This window comes from Acartia tonsa, chromosome 1 (genome assembly GCF_053477335.1).
Source record: "Acartia tonsa isolate MP-2025a chromosome 1, ASM5347733v1, whole genome shotgun sequence".
In the NCBI taxonomy this organism is placed as follows: Eukaryota; Metazoa; Arthropoda; class Copepoda; order Calanoida; family Acartiidae; genus Acartia; species Acartia tonsa.
The window spans coordinates 47,634,948-47,660,134 of record NC_137260.1 but is presented as its reverse complement, the minus strand read 5'-3'; the positions used below and the strand labels follow the sequence as shown (position 1 = coordinate 47,660,134).

General features: G+C 30.4%; 1 protein-coding gene across 2 annotated transcripts; it reads right to left on the bottom strand.

The window, feature by feature from the left end:
• Nucleotides 1-4,491: 4,491 nt before the first annotated feature.
• On the bottom strand, nt 4,492-24,228 carry LOC145322287 (dual specificity phosphatase 29-like). 2 transcript variants are annotated; one of them, XM_080164184.1, is made up of 7 exons: nt 24,109-24,228; nt 18,745-18,927; nt 18,369-18,430; nt 10,171-10,270; nt 9,488-9,608; nt 8,780-8,886; nt 4,492-5,057 (listed from the first exon to the last, which is right to left on the bottom strand). In XM_080164184.1, the coding sequence occupies exons 3-7, from the start codon at nt 18,428-18,430 to the stop codon at nt 4,959-4,961; spliced, it is 489 nt and encodes a 162-aa protein (XP_080020310.1). In that variant the 5' UTR covers nt 18,745-18,927; nt 24,109-24,228; the 3' UTR covers nt 4,492-4,958. The 2 variants fall into 2 exon arrangements, with proteins under 2 accessions (XP_080020310.1, XP_080020306.1); XM_080164180.1 differs by having other exon boundaries at nt 18,745-18,808; nt 24,185-24,227.
• Between the last annotated feature and the right edge of the window lie 959 nt (nt 24,229-25,187).

Here is a 25,187-nt window from a genome sequence, read left to right as displayed (position 1 = left end):
ACTGGAATCACCATGCAAAGTTTAAAATGGGACAATTCTAACATGCCTAAATTAACGAAAAAAGCTATCCGTTCTGGACGGACGTACGGACGGATGAACGGACCTACCCTAAAAATAATCTCATTGATTTTTCTATTAATTTGATATTATGTTCTTTTTGCGCTAATTTCTTACAATTAATTGCCTAATATAATAGATGTGATGGGATGTTAGAAAAGCATAGACTACCAATCAACCAACCATAAATCTCTATGGAAACTCAAGCTTTTGGAACTAACTTGTTTTAGATAGTTTTACTATCCCTTTATTTCTGTGAGTTAGAGTGGACAATATTTCATTTTATTACATCTTTAATTCAATTGCGTTGACGCTAAATTGTTGAGGACCTTTGTTGAACAAGCAATTAGATATGAATAAATTATACTAAATGGTATTGCTGTTAGGGCCCTTTATGTTGGCGAAAATAACAAGGACGGAGGAGACAATGCGCTGTTTATTACACTAGTCCCCAGAGTATTATAATAGAGTTTTCTAATTCGTTGGTTTAACAACCTTGAGTACTTTTTAGTGGTTCATTTAGTTCATTTAAATGAGTGTCCAACAGTTTCAACCATTAGTTGTAATCTACAAAAGGGATAATTTTGTGTATCATCATTTGGGATGTACAGCAATTTATCGACTATTGTCTGAACCTTAAAGACCTGGAAAATAATCAAGTACATAAACATCTAGCTAGCGTAACTTAAACAGAAGAACTAAAAATTTGTAAATTTGTAAGAATATAAGATACAGTAAGTATTTAAACTTATATTCTATAAATTAAAGAAATTAATATCATCTGCAAAATCCATTATTAAAAGCGAAACTTTTCTATAATTAGGGCCGGTCCGTCCGTACGTCCGTAACGGATAGCTTTTTTCGTTAATTTAGGCATGTTAGAATTGTCCTATCGATTTCAAATTTTGCATGGTGATTCCTTTAGTAGTTAGGTACGATTTAGAAAGCGTAGCAACTCTATAATCATTACCAAAATGTCCGTACGTCCATCTTAAACATGTTGATTTTTTTACTTTTTCAACAACAAATTTTTACGTGATCTAATCATCCGATTGATCTGATTTTTGGTATATTGATTTCTGGGACATCAAAGTATAATGTAATAAGCGAAGCAACTCTATAATCAAGTCCTTAAAATGTAAGTATGTCCATAAACATTATCCTGTATCAAGCAGTTTTTCAACAAATTTACTTATAGTTTTGCTTTGACTCTTATACATTTATATTCTGATTATTCAGTTCTGACACTATACACGTGATAATGTCCGTTTGTCCTACCGTTTCAGTGCTTCGCTTTTATGGATGTTGTCATCCTTGTTTAAGTATTTTTTCTAGTTTTTGTGTGCTGCTTTTAATAATATACTAGACTTTTATAGGAGGCAGGCAATTTTCCCCTTCCTTTACATATCTTTATAATTTCAGGGGCCACCATAGCGTTACAGACAGAGAGACAAAACGAACGTTTGTAGAGTAGCTTCACTCCTAAAGAATAATTTACATAATAATTTTTTATTGAAAAAAGGTTTACTCTAAAAGCTTCGCGCTTAAGACTAAATATTAAGATTATTATTAAAAACAGATGAATATTACATTAATAGTTTGAAATAACGTAAACCTATTTAAAAATATGTAATTATTTTGTGAGAAAAAAAAGTTTAGTGAGACTAAAGGTAATGCAGATAAAAAAAAAATCACCCTTATTTTTTTAAATAAATAAAATGCTGGCTGATTTAAATTAAGAAAATAACAATTTCTTTTTCAAAAAGCTTTATTGTTAAATAAAAAGTTATATATTCAGAAATTCAACATATTGCCATTAAACAATGTATAATATTTTACTGTTCCCTTTTCCTGTATGAAATCAACTGTTTACCATCTGCCCAACTGTAGGTATATCTAGCATGTTAGGTCTGTAGCTCATTATATCCTTAATAATTACTGGTATTAGTGGTAAACTGTAGTCAATGATTGCCCTCTATTAACCTTCTTCCTTCTTACAAACACAAAATTCTAAGTTTTATAATATTTCATATTTGTTTCTTAGTAGTAAAGCTACTTGATAACTCACTTTGTCCATCTGTCATTAGGGAAATAGTGATATATTCGGCTTCTGTTAGGTACTCTGCTCAATTTTTTGGTGAGTATGCTTCTAAACTATGAGGATCTTCTCTATGATTTAATAAATCCAAAGGTCTTACCATGATTTTTAAAAATTTTATCGACTGCCATTTATGATAGATGGCGGAATTTCTGTGAAGATTACGCGTATGAAAATAATAATAACATTTTTTACTTCAAAATATTAAATAAACTTGCAATAATAAGATTTAATGGAACAATATTACTATTGTCTCCAGTCTTTCATTCCTGATAGACAGGCATCTAAACATTATTGAAGAGTAGTTTAGTTATTAAAATCCAAATATAATACAGACCAAAACTAATCGATAAACAGTCCGTCAAATTGAAGAAATTACAGATTAACCGACATACTAAGTGTTTTACGTGGAATATCATTGTTTTGTCAGTGGAATATTTACACAAAGATCAGCAATCTATCTCTATTAGCAGCCGAATAAACAATGTGCGGACAGACGAACTATAAATGTGCTATAGGGTATCTTCGCTACAAAAAAAAACAGAACTATGACCTTCAATTCCATGCCATTGGTCTGTTTGTGTGTGTGTGTGTGTGTGTGTGTGTGTGTAATATTTGTGTTTAGTTGCGTGAATAATGAATATTAACTAAGATGTTTAAATGGGTGTATGTGAGCATTTTGGTTATTATCGACGGTACATTCTTTACTATTCTAGAATATGGTACAAAAGGAGAATACTTCTTGAAGAAAAAAAGAGGATCTAGTGCAATTTAGGGTGAAATTATCCTGGTAACGAATATCTCCAGAAATATAAAGGCTGCTAAGGGTTAAACGATGGAACGCATAAATTATGCTTGCACAAAATTTTAACTGACCGATTATCTGGAATAGTCATTACTCAATAGTGCACAGCTGTCTCGGTGCACATAAATGCGCGTTTTTCTTCAGTAGAGATCTCCCTGTACATCATTAGATCTTGGTCAATAGATTATATATAGGCTTTCTCATATCGCTTAACACGGTGTTCGGGCATGTAATAGTATGTTTAGCCATTAGGCAGCTAGCAGTCTTCGAACTTAATAGATTTTGTTAGATAATCGTTACCAGGAACATTTTACTGCAGTAGATTCGGAAAAAATCTATGATGATAGTTTTTAATTACAATAGATTTTTTACCTCACAAATCTATTTTATATAAGAAGAATCTGATAAATTAATTTTTTTGGTGCTAGAAAGTCAAAATTTCAAAAAGGTTATTTTGCTTGTTGGTAGGTACCAAAACCACGTCGCTTCCTTTCAGGAAATATTAGAAATTTGGTATTTATATTTAAAACCAAAGCTGTAAAAAAACTTTGGTTCTTTAAATTCAAACTTATTGTACTGTAACAAGGAAATTCTTTTGCTTAAGTAACACAGCAGTGGCTTCTTGATAAATAAGCGTAAACTGCGATACATTAAAAGAATAATTTTTTTGATGTATTCAGTAAATGTAATATTTAAAAGATAATGCGTTGATCATTTGTCTATCCTATTATTTAAAGTAGTACGTTTTTTTGTGTCTGAAGCTTAAGATTTCCATAATTTCTAAACAGATTCTCAATTTTAGGGAAGCTTCACATACATCCAGGAATGGTTTTAGGCAATTTACTTTTAGATTTAAGTATTTTCTACCCTTTCTATTAAGGATCCTTCAATGCTAGGGGCCCAACCGGTAGTAAAATAACGATTGTCTGTCTGTTGAGACTAACACTAATGACTGAATCGATTCTTCACTTTGGTTTCTTGGTAAGTTGTATTATTTTTCTAACCAAGTAAATAACATTAGAGGCTTTAAATGCTGCCGCTAGGGCATAATAAATATTTTACTGTTTCAGAGTACAGTTTTTGATCTTTGTTTGTCGCTGTTTTCATTGTTGAAAAAGTTTGTTCATGGCTTACTTGTACAACCTTTTCAAGTTTAAAAAACCTCCCCAATTTTTTAATCCAACGAATGGGAGAGTGCGTCTATAAAACTTTGGAGAACAATATATATTACAGTCCTTTATCTGTCACTGTTATCATTAATATCAGAATAAATATGGAAGAATAGTTATTTCTCGCATCGTATTATAAAAAGCTTTCCGCGAATATAAAATGTACAATTATAAGATTACAGCCAGTTTTTTTAGCCCCGAGTTGCCAAAGGCACGGGCTAAAAAACTGGTTTTAATCTTATGATTGTACATTTTTATATTCGTAAAAAATGGATATAATACAATGTTAGACATAGTTTTCGTATGGATGAGAACCGGTTCAAATCTACCTTAATTAATCGATTTCGAATGAATACGAGAAATATTTTTAATACTTTTATTTATTCTAATCTATGTACAATATATTAATTTTATAAGAAGCATAATAGTAAAAATACAGAGCTAATAACAATTAATAATATAATCATGAATATGTTTGAGACCAAGTCTTTATTAATCCTCGGGTAGAAACAAAATTAAAACTAATATTTACAAAAAATTCTAAAGTTATCTTTATTCCGATTATAGACTTGAAAACAATAAATATAAATGTGAGATAAATCTTATGAGATAACCAGGGCTAGCTTTGCTAGATTTTTTTTGCTAAAATGTCCTTTTAATATTTTTCTAAATAATTGGTTAGTTTTTTATGAAGTAGATACTCAAATAAAAAATAGACAAAATTGAGCAATTATTTTTATCACTATGAAACTAATTAGAAATGTAAGTATTGAGCTTGAGTTTGGACATATATGGAGCAATTAGTTTTTTTTGGTAGCGCAACTACTCTTTACACCAGGCATCCGCCCAGCTTGTTCAGGTTCATCTCCAGAAGCACAAGTTGCTTGAGGAAACCGCTATTGGGTCTTACATCTCTTTTCTCTCGCACCTAAAAAATGAAGCTAGTTAAAAGCAAAATTTTAACAAAAGTTGAAAGCTTGAGCTTTAAGTAAAAACATTAGATTAAAACAATAGAGGGAAAGGGGTTGAATAACTGTATGTCCCCACCCCGTGGACCCTGTGTCGACTTTCAATTGGGTCTTTGAGAATCAACCAATAGCGTTGGCATTATTAACACAGCCAAGTCGTTACAAAATAAGAGAAAACTATTTGCTAGCAGATGAAAAAGGTCCCCAACAGGGGGATTCAATTAGTTAACTGGTTATGCATCTATATTCTATATATGGATTTTTTATAAGAACAGATATATGTATATAGTTTGTTATAATGTTTTAAAGTAAATAGTAATGAAAGATAAGAAAGGAAAGGGGAAGGGAAGGGAAGAGAGGTTAAGGAAAGAGAAGTGATGAGAAGTAAATGAAAATGAGTTATCTCACACATTACTTCTAAAAACTTTGTCAAATCAGAATGAAAACCATTTTTGGAAGATATTTCAACAAACAATTTAAAGAAAAAAGTTATAAATAGAAAAATCTTATGTCTAAGTTTTTAATTTATTTTCTTTGTTCAAATTTTGGACCGAAATGGGGAGATTTTATCAAATAAATTAAGTTTTAATTTACATAAATTACAACAACAAAATCACTTTAGCTCTGAGGCATTGATGTATAGCTTTACAGAGGTGGAGAGATATGTTATTGGAATACAAATTATTATTCTAAAAATCTTATAAGGTTATCAATAAGTGTGTCCTGAAAGATCACGTAAACGGATGGAACGAAATGAAAAAGTCCTCATCCCCTCAAAAACAAACAAATCTAATTTTTATTTTAAATGTTAAGTTAGAATTTATTTTCTAATTTTAAATGATTTTGTCATTATAAGTAAGCCATTATCTCTGGTACCATGGCTGGATGAATTACACAAGAATTATGGAAAGAGGGGCCGTCAAAACAAAACTATTGACCCAACCCTGATATAGTAAGCTTAATATTCGGTGGTTTTCCTCTGTCGCATATGGACAACAAACAAAGTTATTTTAAAAGTGCTTTTTTGTGTTCTTATTTTTTTAGGTTAGGTTAATTAAGGAGATTCCCTCAGAGTGGTGAAGTTTTAGGAATATTTGTTTCTTCTTTAAACATTATTGAAAATAAGATGGAGAGGGGGTTGTTGGTCCATAAATGGTATAATTTTTAATTCTTTAAAAGACTTTCAGTAATAAACATTTAGTTACTTTCAAGACCAAATAGAACATTGACATTATATTTTGTGTAATTTTTCCAATGATTACATTTTTTTCACCCAGACGGGATTTCAACTTCTTCCAAAAGCCCCATTGTCACTATAGAGGGAGCCTATCCCTTCAAAAACTAACCTAACTACAAAATAACTTTCCTAACCAAAATACGCAATCGTTATTTTTGAAAATGCGTGCAATCCTAGTTAGTGTAATTTTTGTCAAACACCTATTAATGTTCAGATTTTCCTTAAACCATTTAAAATGGAAAATTGTAAAAAATGATGAAATGATATTTTCCCCAAAGTTGAAGGTCAAGTTATTCAAAAATTGTTGCAAAGATTTAACATTTCTGGTTATTTAATTCAAACCTTTCATAATTTTGTAGGGAAAAAAGCAAAAAATGTACAAAAATCGTTGCTTTCATGATGGTACAAGGACCAATTTGTACATAGGTGGCACAATAAAGATAAGTAATTAACAGAGAGAGAGGGGACAATGGACTGTTTAATACACTTGTCATAATAACATTTTCATATTCGTTGGCTTAACAACTTTGGGGAATTTAGTGAATTTTGATTGATTGATTCAATAAGTTGAGATTTCAAACTTTTCAACAACGAAGTTTAATCTACATAAGTGGTAATTTTGTGAGTCATCATTGGGGATGTACATCAATTTATCGACCAATGAGGTCCCTAAATTATTAGCATAAATAAAATGCAGACCCTTAAACTTTTGATAAAATTTTGTTATTAAAAGAAGAAGTGGGATGGGGGGGGATTGTGGGTAACCTAAAATACCACTTTTAGAATATTTAAAGCTTTCTTGAATAGTAGAACACTATCGTTCCAGCCGTTTTCGATATCTTTGGTGACATACAGAGGGACATATATTTAATTATAGGTTTGAACAACATCCTAATTATAAAGAAGGAATGCTAGTTAAAAATAATACTGTCATTAGGGAGTGGGGGGCTTTACCAGTCAAAATGAAGCTAGTTTCACTTTTTTACTTGAAAATTGTAAGTATCAACAAAAAAATTATTCTTACAAAATGAATAAAATTACCTAGCAACGATTTAATCAATATTTTTATATCTCTCCAAGTCTCAAATATTTTGATTGCTCAAATTTTTGGAAGATTTTTTTGCAATAAAATGGAAATCAAAGATCTCGCGTGATTTTTGGTTAGGACTTTGAAAGCCTTAAAATGATACATTTTATCTAAATAGAGTTTGTCTCTCTGATTTTTAAAATTGTTCAAAACTTAGACTGCTGACTTATTCACAAACCTTTTTAAATTCTTTAAAATTTTCTTTTTTAAGTCTTTAGATATCATAACTATTTTTATCACACGTTTTGCTGTTTAATTGCATAAAGATACCTAGATAGATAGATTGTGTAGCTATTTCAATAGGTAGATAGTAAGGTAGCTAGACTGAAGCGCATTAGAAAGCCATCTTTTATCGCGGAGCCAATTGTTTATTTGTTAAAATTTTGCAACATTAAGAATGCTTCAAGAAAAACAAAATTAAAGGAGAAATTATTTCTGTTGTTGATTTTATAAGAGGAATACATAATAAATGATTATCATACACGCTGAATTAGAACCTATTATCAGCCATATTAAAAAATCATGTATAGCATCGTATTACGAACAATTTTACACGAATATTAAAATATAAATCATAAAATTAAAACCAGTTTGTTAGTCCGGACATTCGGACCCTCAGGGCTAATAAAACTGGTTCTAATCCTTTATTTTTTTTATTTTGATATTCCATGAAAGCTGTCTATAATACGATGCGATACATTACTATTAAGTAGTTTTTTTAAGGGGAGGGGGGGGGGGGTTCGAAGCAAAATATGGAATTCCTTAAATTTGTTTTATCTTTTTTAGATTTAGATAAGGTTTAATTTTAATCACTTTAATCATTTTAAAAATCCTAACACGTAGCTAATCACTTTTAAAAATTATAATAACATGAAACAATTTTGCAAAGATTAGACTTTCGTAAAAGCAAAAATTGTGCATAAAAATATTTCTCATTGCATAACTAGATTAGTCAAAATATTTCTTACCAACACTGTCAGTAAATTTGTTCATATTTTATGATTTTTATGTATGAAACTTATCTAATTCTTAAAAATGTATCATAATTTTTTCTGTCATCTACAATACAAAGTAGAACGCTGTCTGTCTGTCTGTTTGTTTGTACCAAAGGATCTCTCTAACCGCTAAACCGATCGGGTTCTCCTTTACAGGGTCCTGAGATGGTTTTATTTTTAGATTCAAGTCTTGACAGGGTTTTTGTTTATATTTCTGCTTTTACATTTCTATTCGAATACGGAGCCCTTAGATGATATGGTCGCAATCACTAGTTAAAAATAAATAGGGATAGAAATTTTCATTGGCAAACTTCTATTGAAAATTGAATAAAAACTGAAAATTTAATAAAACTTTTTAATTACCTTTTTAACAGCCTCTATCAAGTTCATTTTTTCTTTCCACATGAGGTAAGCAATTACGAAGGTGGAGCTACGAGAAATGCCCATTTCACAGTGAACCAAAACTTTTCCTAAAATAAAAAGTTTTTTGATATTGTATCGTTTATTTGGAAGCTAGAAAATGAATTATTTGATAAACAAATCTTTCTTTTTTCTAATGAATAAAAAGCATGTTTTTCAACCGCAGCCTTTTTGTTCATGGAAAGGATTTATACATTCTTCATAAAGTTTCATAATATTTAGGTCTCGATAGCCGCAAATCCAGTCGCGCAGCTGGAGTGGAAATCAAATTTCATTGCTAAATCTGAGCGCCTGAGAGTAGCTGCGGTAAAGGTTGGCTTATGTTTAGCAAGGCTAAGGATGGCTGCATTTAAATATTGTGACAGCGACTGAGGGTTGCTAAGGCTGAAGAGTGGCTGTCGCTGACGGTGGCATATGAATAGTAAGAAAGAATTTGACTTATTTTATCGCCCTGAAGGTTACAACGGTTTTTCTAAATATAAAGACTGCTCTCAAGTCGGCTGCAGTTTTGTCTTTGCCGCTCATTTTAGTGGAGTTACACCTTTAATATATCGCGTTGGCTGCCGCTAAGGATATCTTAGGCTGAGAGTAAATTCATCTTTTCTTAGCAGCGTGGCTGCAGCTACAGCTTTAGCTTTAATTGAAGTTTACCTTGGTCAAGTGCTTTACAGATGAACTGTATGGCAGGATGTAAATATTCTGATATGACCTCGCTCTCATTATCTAACAACTCCAGACCAAGATACTCAATGTTAGAGGAGGTGTAGTAGTCCTGAAAATTGGAAATTTAAAAAAGGTTTCGTGATTTTCAAAACATTTGTTTCATATATAAATAAATCTAACGATATAAAGTAGTAAGGTGTTTTGTCTGAAGGCAAAGACTTTGGAAAATGCTGGTCCGTCCGAATAGTTTCTACTTTTTAGGAAAGCTTTTTACATTATTTAGGTTTTATTTTAGGGCGTTATTCTGACTTCCACGCCATGCCCTTTAAAATTAATCAAGAAACATTATAATAAATTATTTAGTTTAAATTTTAAAATCCGCAATCGTATTTCCAGTATGGCTTCGAAACCAATTAATATCCGCTGGATTATAACTGGTTCTAAGTAATACTGAAAAATCGTTTATAGCATTGTATTAAAGACAATTTTCCACGAATAATAAAAAATTAAATAAAACTAATACCAGTTTTATTAGCCCGAGCCTTCGGCTAATAATTAAAATTTAAAATTTACAGTTTAATATCAACGGAGAGCTGTCTATAATGCGATGCGATAAATAACTAAACTTTTAATCAGGAATAATTTTGCGATTAAGCTAGAATAAGAATCACCTTGCCAGTGTTGACAGTTCTAGCCCGGGTGCCTTCAGCAGCATTCAGGATGTGAGTAATGCCCAGTCTTTTCAGGAATTCGGTCTTCTGTGCAGCGTGTCTGAAAAGTAAGTCTTTTTGAGAATTGGGTCTATTTTCAATCTTTTTTGCCAACCGCAAAAGAGAAGTAAAATGAATTAGTGTAGATAGTGTTTAGCCGCTTTCTCTGTCGATGCCAGGTTCGAATTTAACCATACCAATTCATAATAGAGAAGTTAAAACGAAAGTCTGGTACTTTTTACTAAAAAGCGCAATTCTTTGATTTGCACAGTAAGTATTTTTGCACAATGATCGTCCAATCAACGGGTCATTGTCTGTGGATTGAAAGCTTATTTAAAACTGTAGGTATTAGAATCTAGTAGAAAATAACTCTATCCAAAATCCGTGGCAGGCGAAAATGGCCAATAAACCATTGACTTTGCTTTTTTAGATAACTAACCTACCTCCAAAAGTAAAAACTATAATATAATAAGTGCAAAAAGTACAAGTTTAGTAATTAAAAGATCATTTCATAACAATTTTCACGTTTTAAATGTATAAGAAAATATTCATTAGCTATTTTTTTCCAAAAACTATTTGGTTCATTTACAAACTAGGAAAATAAAGTCCAAAAAAGGACAATTTATAGAATGTTTCAATTATCGGCGCTATCAAACGAAGTAAACTGTTAAGCATTGATAACAAAACATCTCCATACCTTTCATTTTTAAAATAGTTTAAAAATAAGGCAATAAGAATGATAATCTCAAAAAATGTTAATATTTGAAAAAAAAGGTCACCAAACCTTTCTTTAAAATTTATTTGATGAATAAAGGAAGAACACATTTATAGAGTAGCTGCGTTTTTAATGTGCTTAGTGATGTACTTTTTAATTAAGCCATGGTGGACACTGTCTAATCTCTCTGCTTAAAGTCTGCCCGAGACAAACATACATTAGGATGGATAATAGTTCTATAATATTAGGGATGCAACATTTAAAAATCAAATGACAAACAATAAAAAGTAAGGAATTTCATAGACGTGCATTGTGAAAATTAAGATGACAAAATATTATGAAGTTTATAAGACGATGATTTAATAGTTAAACTTCTTAAATTGCTGTACATAAGTCCATTGTTTTTCTTCCCAGGCCAAAAGTTGACATAAAATGTACACTTAACTTAAGGAGGGTAAGGTACTTAGAGATAAATTGACACTCCTATGGTAAAAGTTTAAGCTTTCCCATAGATCTTAAAGGGGGAAAAATTGATATAAAACTTTGAAAACCACGGTAATTAACATTCAGGTGTCCAATCCCTTCCTAAGCACTCAACTAAATGAATCAAAACAACAATCAAATTCACTTAAGTCCTAAAGCTGTTAAACCAACGAATAAGAAAATGTTATTATTAAACTTCGGGGACTAGTGTAAACAGCCCATTGTCATCTCTCTCTTTCTGCAATAGAAAAATCTATACCTCAAGAATTTTTCAGTAAAAATTAAATTGGTTTCAAAATAATATGTGACACATTGACTTATTCCTGTATCCCTAGAACATGCCCAGGTCAATAATACAGCATAACTAAGCATCTAAAATCATTTAGTAAAATTGCAAAAGATGGAAAGAATTTGGGTCAAGTTCTTTCTATACATATCATTTCAAAAAATACACGAATTTTATTCATAGCTTTTGCCCTTAAAAAACTGATCATTTAGTAAAAACATGTAAAAAGTTTACATTCTTTTAATATAACTCTAGATAAACTTTATACTTCCCTTATTGGTCTTTTCATAGTAATTTTTATTTTACTTTAAATTAGCATAGAAATCTACCTTTGTATGCTAAATGAATACTATTATTGAATAATTGATTATTTAGAGTAAGATGAGTTTTAGGGATTTGAGAGTCCCCAAATATGTCTTTGCAAATGTATTGGAAAAAATGAATACCAATTTTACATTGAGGTTGGAGGCATGGAAATATAAAAAGAATTACATTGATTACATTAGATGTGTTTGAAGATTTTTATTATTTTATTCATCATCCCAGGAATCAAAAGGGATAAGACAATGGCCGATAAATTCATGAACATCCTCAATGATTACTCCCCTTCTGTAGATTAAAATTAGTGGTTGAAACGTTTAATTACTCAACTAAATAAATCAACCACTTAAAATTCAGTAAAAGTCCCCAAAGTTGTTTTGCCAACGAAAAAGAAAACTTATTGTAAAACTTTGGGGACTATTGAAATAAACAGCCCATTCTTCCCCCCCCCTCTCCCTCTTCATCATCCTGACGTAAAAATTTTTTTTCATAATGTATATTTTTGTAATTTTTAATGATTCTTTGGCAAAATGTAAATTAGGCAAACTTGAATATTTTTAGACCTCAATTTTGTAATTTGTTCTTGTATATTAAAATACAAAGGACATAACACAGCCACCTAACATCAACCTTAAGCAAGCATTTTAAAACATTTAAAAATATAAAATTAACATCATGTTGCATTTGTTAAAAACTATTTTTTTTGCTTACATAAAGAGGAAAACAGATTTAAGATATGTGCTGTTATTTCAAGATAATTTTCAGCCCGTAAAATAAATATTACTTTTTTTGTTAAGCTAAAGCACAAAATATCACGGGTTGTGGTGTTAAAGTATTTCAAGAGGTTTAGTGATTATTTTCTTGAGAAATAAAGTTTATTGTCTTATACCGTAGCAATTTTGGGTATCTAGCTTTTTACCCATTGATTGGAAATCCATTTTTAAACAAAATATTTTATTTTAATTGAAATATTTTTTTAACTTTCGAAATTAGAAGTATCTTCCTGAAAATAATATAAATTCAAAAGTGGCTTATAAAGCAACAGCGTCATGTTAGAGACATTGAAAAAGGTACTGCTTCAATGGCAAGTGGAACTTATAGTTAAAGTTGAGGAAATGTTTTGGCCCTTAAACAGTCACAAAACCCATGCACATTCAGACAAGGATGACAACATTCATAAAAGCGAGGTCTGAAATCAGAAGCTAAGAAAGGAAAAACGAGCAATGACTCTTGTTGAGTGTCAAAACTTAATAAGCAAAACATTAACTTGTAAATCTAAACAAAATTATACATACATTTTTTGTAAAAAATACAGGATACCGTAAAATACTTTCATTTTTAGGTATGATTTTAGATAATATATTTTAAGAATTTCCCCTTTATTTTTATTCTATCTGAAGATGCAACTTAAACATAAATATTAGGCATTTACCCTTTAATTTACACCCTTTAATATTCCATGAAAACATATTTTGTTTTGCTCCAATTATTATAGCGTCAGGCATGAAAACGTAAATGGGATGAAAAAATGATTTTATCTTTTCAATAAAAACAAGTTCAGAAATATGTCTAATTCTATATAAGTAAGAAGCAAATTGTTTTTGCTTATCATCTAACTTACTAAAAATCATTGAATTGACCTAAAATGAGATGTAAGCAATTGGATGTAATTCTAAATATGAGAGAGTGTTTATCGTTTGTTTCAAATAATCTATAATCATTCTCCTGTAACTAAGAGAGAGAGAGGGCAAAGGCTTGTTTATTACACTTATCCCCATAGTTTTACAATAAAGTTTTCTTATTCGTTGGCTTAACAACATTGGGGACTTTTACTGAATTTTGATTGGTTTTTTTGTTAAGCTTAGTATTCAAATGTCACTAATCACTAATTTTATTCTAATTTTGTGTGTTATCAATTTATTTGTCACTGTCTTATCCTTTTAGATCCCTGCCTGTAACCTCTGATCAGCATATGATGTGCATTTCAACTAGAATGGAAACATCTAAATTAATAGAAAATTAAGAAGCCTTAATATATTATGTATATATAAGTCTTTAGTAGCACCACCAACAGATCAACACTGCATTTTAATTAGTTGCTCAAAAAAATCAAATATTTAAAACATTTCTGAGGGAGAATTTCGAGTTAAAAAGTAGCTTTCCTACAAAAAAAAAACAAAAAAACAAGAAACTGCAAAGCTACATAGACAAAACGGTGAATAAAATTTATCTGCTTTCATTACTTTTATGATTTTTCTCGGGCGCACAGTGAGAGATGTATTTATGAGGTTGGTGTGTGTGTGGTGTGTGTGGTAGCGTGTGCATCAGCGGTCAGCTCTGATCTGAGGGGAGATATGCATCGAAAATTTAAGAACATGTCAGCTCTGAATAAGAAGTACCAATTGAAAGATCTAGATTAAATTATAATCATAGAAGGAATGAAATGCAAAATATAGCTTTCATTAAATAGATTCTTTAATTAATAATAATAAATATTCTAATAATTATGTACGTCTATGGAAGGGATTTCATAACTCACCCAAAATAAATTTATCCCCTCCCCCTTGCCTTTATAAATTTACATTGGGGTATGTTACCCCCTCCGAAATATTTGAAATTTGTTTGCTGCCATGAGAGAGAAGTAAAAATATACCTTCCCCCATCTTAAAAAAATAGAATGATCTTGGATATCCTTGCTGTAACAAAAAATAATTATCAATGTTTATACTTAGTAGTGGAAACATTGTCATGTACATGCAAATTGTTGTTATATGACATTTATGTATCGCAATTTTACATTTTGCAGTTATATTGTCTAAAATTAATAAAATATAAAATCAAATGTTTAGCTACGCAAAAGCTTTTCAATGTCCAATGACATTGAATGACGAGTCTGACTAGTAACTTAATATCCCCGTAACTGCACAGGGTCTCACTATCCATGATTGTCAGGGGAAAGTTATCTTGATAGAAATCAATTATTTTTTATAAAGAAAAAAATGCTCCTTTGCATTTGGTATCATTGGGAAATCCCGAAAAATTTTTAAAAGAGAAAATTATTTTATCCATCTGGGCTAACTCTACTTATTGTGTGAGAGTTCCAATATCGTAGTTAAAAACAGACGGTAAGACATCATATTATTAAGATGTTTTCAACTTGATATCTAATCCCTCAAATTCCTGCGTCGCTAGCTTATTTTGACATCAAGCATGAAGTAAACATCAGCGATTCGATTGCGGTGTGGAAATATTTGAGCTTATATTTTTATGGCGTGGTAATGCTAGAGCATCTGCTTAGGATCGATTTATTGATCAATTCTAAGTGAAAATATTATCACTTTCCTGTAGAATTTTTTTAAAACGATATGAATTCTTTTTTTTTATCAAACTTTAATTTTTTTCCAGTAAAAAATCACATGATTTTGTATGATAAATATATAGATGTGATTCATATCGAAATTAAAAGAAAATATGAAATAAAATTCGTCATTCCTATGAAAACAAACTTATTCAATAAAGAAATTTTTTTCTGAATGCTTTTCAGGCAATATTAGATTTCAAAGCATAAAAACAGAAATTCTAGATAACTATGTGAAAAATGTACACGGTGTTGTATTCTGAAAAACAAATGAAAATCTATATGGATACATCTTATATATCTCTTTGTACTCAGTTTTGCATATAAAAGACAATATGATAAGTCATACTTTTTTTGTGGGGGGGGGGTACCCCCCCTCATTTTAAATTTTAGTTAAAAAAAGTTTTAAAATTTTTTTTTTGGGGGGGGGGGATTTTTCATTTTTTGGGGGGGTCTGGGGTGTCCCACCCCCCCAAAAAATAGTTATAAACCTTTCCGGGACCTATGAGAAGCTACCCTGTTAAGGAGAACCCGATCGGTTCAGCGGTTAGCGAGATCCTTCGGTACAGACACACAGATACACAGATACACAGACACACAGACACACAGACATCCTGTTACTTTAGTATAAGGATTACGTCAAGTACATATGTACTTTTAAAGATTATTCTAATTTGATTTTAATATAAAATATATACAATTGAAAAGGAATTTATAAGGTAGGTTTTAAGCTTAATGAATTTAAATAGTGGTTTTTAATATTGGGCCAAAACTCAATTCTAAATTTTTTTAGGCTAGCCCAGTAGTTACGGTTTCCTAAGTATTACCAACAGTCGCGTGCACAGGATTTTACCTGAAGGGTGTTAAACAATTAGGGGATGAAAAAAAAGGAAGGTAGGCCTTTCCAATTTAAATTTTAAAGCGGATGTTGACATTCCCTACACTGATTACATATTCCTTAATGTCTATAAAAGGCTAAGGATACCATACTCCAAGTTTTTTTTCTTCTTCTTCTTTTCGAAATATCTCTACCTATCGCTGTTAGTATGACTCGAGTCTGTTTCTTTTCAAAAAGAGCTATGTATGTATTTATCACGAATATGTTATGACTAACAAGAACTATGAATGAAGATCATTCATAATAAAAGTTCAGGTCATAAATCTAATCTGAAACGTGTATTTCATATCATGTTGATGGATGTTTAGTCTAAAAGAACTTATTTTGCAATTTAGATTTACGTAAATGTACAGGATTTGATTTGATGCTTGAATTAAAGGGGTTGTATTACATGTAAATATGATTAAGTAACAAGTGCATTATAACATTATCCTATCTCATTATATAAAGTAGTAAGTATTTTCTATCTGAAGTTTAAGATCAAAAAATCTACTGAACTGATTGAGTTCTCTTTTTAAGGTAAGCTTCACATAGCTCCTGTGATGGTTTTAGGCCATTATATTTTAAGATGAAATCTTGGGATGGTTTAAAGTTAATTTGTTAGCCCATCTCTGCTTAATGGAATACAGAGCCCCTAGAGGCTAGGGACGTATCGGCTAATTTATACGGTAAAACGGTACTTTCCCCTCTATCACTCTCTACAGGTTTCAATACCTTATATAACCTAACCTAACCCAGATTAATCATAAAACAATACGTTTTAATACAAAATAATTTATAAGTTTATGTCCATATTGTATATTACGGAAACCGCTAACATTAATTATAAAATCAAAGGGCGTAACTTAATCTATTTTGAAGATTTTTTTGTCTTTATTAAGATATATAAGCCCTTGGAAAGAATTAGGTTAATTTCTCCTTAGAGAATAGTTCAGCTCATGTAAGTTTTTTTCCCTACATTACAAGGTCATCCCGAATTCCATCTCTTTCAATCTATCTTTAAAATTTATTCAACTTTTAAGAAATAAAGATATTTATTAGAAAAAAATATAAGCTATATATCTTATTCAATTTATTTTATTTTATTGTATTTTTTGTTTGTTAGCAAAATGTAAGAATTTTTGGCCAGATATGTTCACAAATATTTTTACAGTCATTAAGGAAAGTATTTTAATTCTGAAAAAGAAAATTGGCAGATGTACTAATTGAAATTTAGAAATCATTAAAAAACTTTGGGTACATTTATTGAATTTTGATTGGTTTGTAACTAACTAGTAGTGTTCAAACTATCAACCAATAATTTTGATCTAAAAGGAGGTAATTTTTTCAACATCATTGAGAATGTTTATCAATATTGCCTTATATTTTATGATTGTTGGCTATGGCAAAGATACAGCTACCTGCCCATTAATCTATATTCAATAACTACCTAATTTGTAAGACTTTTTATTTTGCTTTGCTTACAGAAAAGAAAAAATCCAATCTTGAATCATGCATAAAATGACAAATTTTTGCCCGAAAATTCTAAGAATTTCTAAATTGTAAATTTTTTTTCTTTTCTTAATTGCGAAGTTAAGGTAAAAATTAAGACATTGGATTTTTCAATTTTAGACAAAGAAAGTTAAAATCTTTACACTTTTCGCGATTGTCCACACATTGTATATTCATTAAAATAAAATTTATTATGATAAAAGTTTTCAGTACTTTCTATTGCATAATCAACAATGTAATAAAGTAGATAAGGGTTAAGTTTAGGATTTTAAACAGTTTCATTTAAAGCATCTATCTAAAAGTTTTAAAAGCCTAGCTCCAAAATGAAACCAACGGCGTTTAGTAGGGGAGTCTCCACCCCCCCTTAAAATTGATATTGGGAAGGCCTACCTTCCCCCTTCTCTCCCCATGATGGTTTCACAACTCTATGTAAATCGCTGTGCACGCCACTGATTGAAACATTTAGGGCCAAATATTGGTTGACAATAAATGAGACTTGTACATTTATCCCTTGTGTTATATTACCTAGAAGCAGTAGGATCTATCATTGAAATTCTAAAAAGGATTCGAACCCACGCCCATATTGATGAATGTAAGATTTTCTCACCTGTCACCTACGAATATGCCAGGATAAACTTCATCTAATAAATTTCTACACCCAGCTGGCATCTGTAAAACATTGTTAACATTGAATTTAATTATTAATTGTGTGATTTCAATTCTTATCCTATTATACAAAGTAGTAAGGTTTCCTTTGTCTTATGATTTCGATATCTAAAGAACTGATTGGATTATCCTGATTAGGGAAGCTTCACATAGATCTTAGTATAGTTTTAGGCTTAGGATGGTTTTAAACTATTTTTTTGCTCCCTCTTTACTTGAATACAGAGCCTTTTGATGCTAGGGGCCCAGCCTATAGTATTTTCATATTAGATTAGCCCGAAAAAATGGGTTTCAGAAAAAAATTAGATATAAAAACTAACCTTGCTGAGATAAGTGGCTGAGTCGTCACAAACTTCTGTAATTTCACTGAGCCTTGTCTCTACTCAGAGGGCTGTAGGAGAACAAAAACAAAACCAGGGCTCAAACCTCAACACTTCAGGGGCAGCTTTGTGGTTTCTTTGTTTGTGTCTTTCAATGTAGCAAGCAGAGGCTTTACCAAATGTCTAAAAATTCAAATTTCATAAGTCTGTGCATGTATATTAGAGGGTTTTAAAATAAAGGCGCAGATTTTAGAATTTAATTTTATTAAACTTTAAAGGGTTTTGCATAAAACTATCATCAAATCCTCAAAAAATTAAATAGCTTTAAAGAATGCAGCCAAAAGGCCTCTTTTTCTACTACCCCAAAAAGTACTTTAACAAATCTTTTATAATATACCTTATTTGTGTAAACAAAAGATAATTTTTCATTCATTAAATTGACATATTGTCGGATTTTGTGGGTATTTAGGCTGGAAATTTGCAAATAAATGTGAACCCAGGTGACTTGAAATATGTTTGTCCACGGGGGTTTAACAGGATTAGGGATATAAGGTCAGGTAAAAAGTTTTAAAAATCCACCAAGTACTTAATTAAGAAAATCTATTAAAACACAATTTAGAATTGATTAAATAAAATATAAGAAAGTAGTATAATCATAAGCTAGCTCATATTTTTGTTAAAAAGGAAGATTTATATTACAATTTAGCCCTCCATTCATCCCTGTTTAGGATATAGAATTTAAACATTCCAGGACAGAGGGAACATTTTAAATACAAGTCTTTGCAGGTTTACATTTTATTACATCCAAAGAAACAATTAAAACCGTTAAGTAAATTCAAATAGGTAATATATTTTAGATAACTGTCTTTCAGTTTCAAACTATTTGAGACGAAAAAAACCTTTTTCTGTAAATAGATCAAAGCGGAGGAGAGAAAAAAGGCTATTTGTATAATAATATTCATTTCAAGAAACTTCTTTGTAATATTAAAGATATCCGACAAAAAGTACTTTGGGTAATTTTACAGAATAGAATATTGTATTGAAGCAATAATCACGTTAAACAGCATTCAAGTTCAATAGTTATTGCCACTTAGTATCACTTAAAAATGTGTATTGATTAAGTATGTAATCTTAAAAATGTGTACTTAAAAAAACTGTGTTTATTCTTTGTACTTCCAATTATTTACTTATGTCTCAATTGTATGTTTAGTATATTTTTAAAAACTGCAAAACAGTTATGACATTTTTTCTTCTTCTACATATAAATACACTTTTATTTGGTGTGAGGCAAATTTAAAAAAGCTCAGAATCAATTTTAAACAGTATTTATAGAAGATAAAAGTTGCAAGTTTTAGGCAAATTCAAGTGAATTAAAAACCTAATTTTGATGTGAAAATCATTTTTTACAGTATTATACAACGGTAATTGCGCCTCAGATATGTCACCTTGAAATAACAAAAATACATTTGCAAAAAATAATGGCTCTAGGTAGACTGTTCAGTGTCTGCATAGTACATAAACATACAGAAATACATGTTTACAAAAGCCAAATATGTATATTCAATTCAGCCTATTTAAAACCTTATTGAATCAAGTTCTTTAAAGCTTAGGTTCCTCCAATCTATATTGAATTAATAAAAGTACACTATTTCATTACTAAAATCTTTGCTTATTGTTTTATCTTAAAGAACTACAAAAATAATTCATATTTAAGGGGCTTGCATCTCAAAAAAAGAAAACGAATAAGCCTATATCTATAATATTATTTTTTACTTTAAAATAGCACTTTAAAGTCTTTTTCAATAAAATATATATATAAAAATTTTCTTACATTTACTTAAAATGAAAATATACTTATTAAATTATTTACTACAACATTTTAATTCAAAATTGTTTTGGACGTGAGTGTCCTTGTTTATTATTATCTTTGACCTACATTCAAATCTCCAATTAGGCCCAAATATTGTAAATTTTCACATTTTTTCACCTTAATATGAATCTTATCGGCTTTTTCAAATTCCATAAAATGTGCAAAAGCTTATAAAGGAATTAAACAAAATAGCTGTTGAGGTTAATATAGGTCACACAGAAGTGCATTATTTAAATTATCTAAGTCAGTTTTGTTGATATTTATTGCATTTGCCAAATATTTGGCTGGACTCTTGATATTTGTAAATATTAATGATGGCAAATTTGTTATATTGCAAAATAGGATTTAGTATCTGACTACATTATACATACATAGGTATATAAATGCTCCAAAGTTAATCTTTCTCACCTAACAATTGAAACTTAAACAATGTCTTTCTGCCTCCCCTTCCCCTATAAGGCTTTTCCCCATTTCTCCCAATTTTGCAAAAAAATCTTTCCCCTCAAAAATAGCAAAGATTGACGTCACATATGCACTAGCACTTAGGCTTACAGGGATGCTTAAATTGAAGATTATTTTCTTTCAATCTTATCTAATTTTTTCCAAGCTACTCAACATATGATTTATCTAGGGAGGAAGGGAACATTGGGCTGTTTATTAAGATAGTCCCCAAACTCTTTTGATAATTCGTTGGCTGAACAACCGTGGGCACTTTTTATTTAATTTTGATTGGTTGGATTCTTTAGTTGAGTGTCCAAACATTTCAACCACTAATTGTAAAATTTGTGTATCATCATCGAGTAATCCTATTATATAAAGTAGTTAGCGTTTTTTGTCTGTCCCGAAGGATCTCGCTAACCGCTGAAACGATATTGTTTTCCTTTGCAGTGAAGCTTATTATAGGTTCTGGGAAGGTTTCAAACTATTTTTGGGGAGGGTGTCTTCACCCCCTCCCTCTCAAAAAATATTTTTTTACTCTTTTAAAACTCAAATTTAAAATGGGATGAGGTCGACTTTTCCCACTCCTCCCTTAAGTGTCCCTAGAAGCTTCTATGGGCATAGCCGCTAGTATGTAATATGGAGGCATAATAATTTATCTTGAATTGACTAATCCCTGTATCCCTGTCAAACACCTCTTGCGCGGTGAGAAAGCTGTGTGCAAAATTTCCTAGAGACAACAATTTATGCGTCTCATGTAAAAATTATAAATGAGTAGATAGATAGAAGGATAGATAGAAAGGTGCAAGATTATTTAGATAGATAGAAAAATAATTCGAAAAATGTCAATGTCAAAGATGAAACTACTGAAAAATATTATGAAAAAAAACTACTAAAGTACTAAGGTTTTTATGTTTGTGCCTTAAGATCTTGCTAACCATTAATGGATTGGGAACCTTCAAATATGTAATTGGATGGTTTTAGCTTATTTTATTTCCCCACCCTCCTCGAACCAGCGATTTTTCGGGCGCATTCTCTAGTAGCAGGGATAAGGGATGGGAAACGTAAGAAAAAATTATTCCAAGCCTATTTTCCAACTAGGCCTAAAAAACTAGTTTTGGGATGACGCAGTAGTTAGATTTGAAAACTATGAACAATGATGAAATAGCTATTATATGAATGCAAAGAAAAAAAGTATAGAATAGAATTCAGGTAGTTGATTCCACCTAGCATAAAATATAATAAAAACTTTTCAAAGAACCAATAGGTTAGTGGGTTTAAGTAGAATCCCGTTAAGATTGTCATTACTTCGCCACCCCCCCCCCCCCCCCATGTAAAAAGAAGTTTTTTTTGAGATGGTTAAATCTGATTTATTTTCAAACATTTTAAGGGGGGATCTACTTCACCCCAAAATTTGTATATAGAAATAAACACCGCTTTAGCCCCCCAGCATTAATAAATAAATTAAGTAGAATTGAATAAGTACATGGGTAACATTCTATCAACTAATTGTTCCATAGCATACATATAAATTAAGAATTAAAAAAAAAAAATTTTTTCGTTAAAAATTAACAGAAAAGTTTAATTAAGTGTGCAATAATTTTTACCAAAATTAATGAAAATTTTTTTTAACAAAACACAGTACACTTTTTATTTACATATTGAACTAGTTTTGTATTTGTAATTATTTAGGTGGGTTATCAATTCCACATGAAATATAACTTTTAAATTGTCTAAAGACATGAGTTTTTCACATTGTTCTGAAGTATAAAATGTTGAATCCTACGCAGTCTTCAAAAAACGATCTCTCTGTTTATGTTTTGCTATATGGACATTTATTAATGTGTAGATTTAATAATAAGTTGATGTGATTGAACATCATATATATTGTTGTCATTCTGATAGCATAAAATTTCCATTGTTGTCCTTCTAATAGCAGAAATTTATGTTTGCTTGAATTAATTTAGCCAATTAGGAACTGGGGGAAGCGTTGGTTAATAATTAATTGGTTAATGCTAAAAGCAAGTTTCAGGCTATTGGATATTAGCCTACAGCCAATAATGAACTGGCGAAAATGAGTTGATTTTATAGGCAAAAAAGAAAAGTTGCCCCATCACTTTAAAAAGGAGGCTGAGACCTAATTTTCGGTCAGGTTTCCCATCCCTTATCCCTGTCTAGTAGGGCAAAAAGCAAAAGAAGAATAAGAGAGATAGAAAAAAATATAGGTAGATTGAAAGACAAAGAAAAAAGAGAAGGATGTTAGGAATGTATGCAAAGACATTTATCATGAATTTAAAAACGCACAGTACACTCAATCACAGAACCTGTTGCTTGACACGCGTGCCAGAATTCAGGATTTATTGGCAGAAAATTGATGAATGACTTTTGACATTTTTACGCAGATTTTGCATAAAAAAAATACCTGTACGAAATATCTAGAGTATGAGACTTGCTTATGTAACATTTTGATTTGATTTTAAATATGAAAATATTCATCTACTGGTGTTATTTGATAATAACCAAAAAGATCATATATGCCTAACCCTGTGGGGCCTAAAACTCATATCAAACTAAGGAGTGGGGGTTCTGGGCTCGACAAAGAACTTTGATTTAAATTGCCATTGACACATATATGCGAAAGGAAACGTTTCAAAAATGTTTATAATCAATAATCTATATGGACTTTCTGGTAACGATTATAGGGTTGTTATGCTTCATAAATCATACCTAGCTACTACAGGAACCTTCATGCAAAGTTTGAAATCGATATGACAATTCTAACCTTAATTCGCGATAAGAGCTATCCGTTACAGACTTACGAACGGACAAACGATCCTAATTATAAAAAAAGTCTTGCTTTTAAAAATGGGTTTGATATCAACAAAGCTTTAAGGTTAGAGCGTAACTAACTAATTTCATACATTTTTGTTAGTAAATTATAAACACACGACAATTACCTTTTAATGTCTATAGTATTGAATTATTTTAAAAGTAACTTTTATACATGAAGAAAAATTCTATAAATATACACATAATTTCATTGATCTGCTAAGTACCTATGAGAAGGAGATAGCAAAGATAATTTTGAGCACTTTGTTTATTTGTTATTCGTTTTTGTTCTCCTTTCCTACTATTCTCTGTTCGTTTGTTAGCATTTTCTAAAGTTTTTTAATCTGAAAAATAAATAAGTAATAAAGTCTTTGTATTTTGTAGGGTACCATAGAATTTGGTTATGTTTGAGTATATAAAACAGACCAATAATCCGTAATCTTAATCAATCATATAAAATATCTTAAACTTAATGTCCGAAAGTTAAGCATTATGCTTTTATCAAAGCATATTATATTTTAGGTGTTCTTATTTATTGTCTGGTTTATACAACTGAACACTGCAATTCTAATGGTCTTTAAAATTTTTTTTTAATATCAGAATATAACTGAAATAAGGGTAAATATTGAATTTTCAAACTATTTAAGTTCAAAATAACTAAACAATTTAACACACATTCATATCAAATGCTCGCAAGAGGTAAAATAAGAATAGGAACTATTTTAAATTCTTTTAAAATAAACCTGAACGTTTGTCTTAAATTAGATTAGTGTGTGTAATATAAAATCTCTCTCCCCCGCGTATATTACATCATTACAGAATCGGATACAAGTTAAAAACAAAATCAGACTTCAAAGTAAGGTTTATGTAACAGCCAAAACACTATAAAAATCCGCGAATTAGACATTAACTGTGAGAAATGTTAAGGAAAAGAATTAATCACAACAGTCAATTGTCAGAAGAAAAAAATCGCAAAAAGATTTTTGTTGATAGATTTATGTTCATTTCTAGTGATGTTGCATGATGAAGTTTTGAAGTTTTTTTCAATGATTATTTAATATACAAAGGACATTCATTATTTGTTTTGTTAGATATGTAAGAACATTGCTGGCCCTTTAATCAAGTAAAAATGAGGGTAAGAAATACAAAAGTGTATCACTGCCTTATTTTCCGTTTTAGAAGTAGATTGTCTTTTTTTTGGGGGGGGGGGGGGGTTATCGGGTAGGGGTGAGGATTAGGATATATTAAACAAATAAAAAGCACTTTCCTGACCTGTATTGAGCTTCCCTAAAAAGGAGAGCAATAT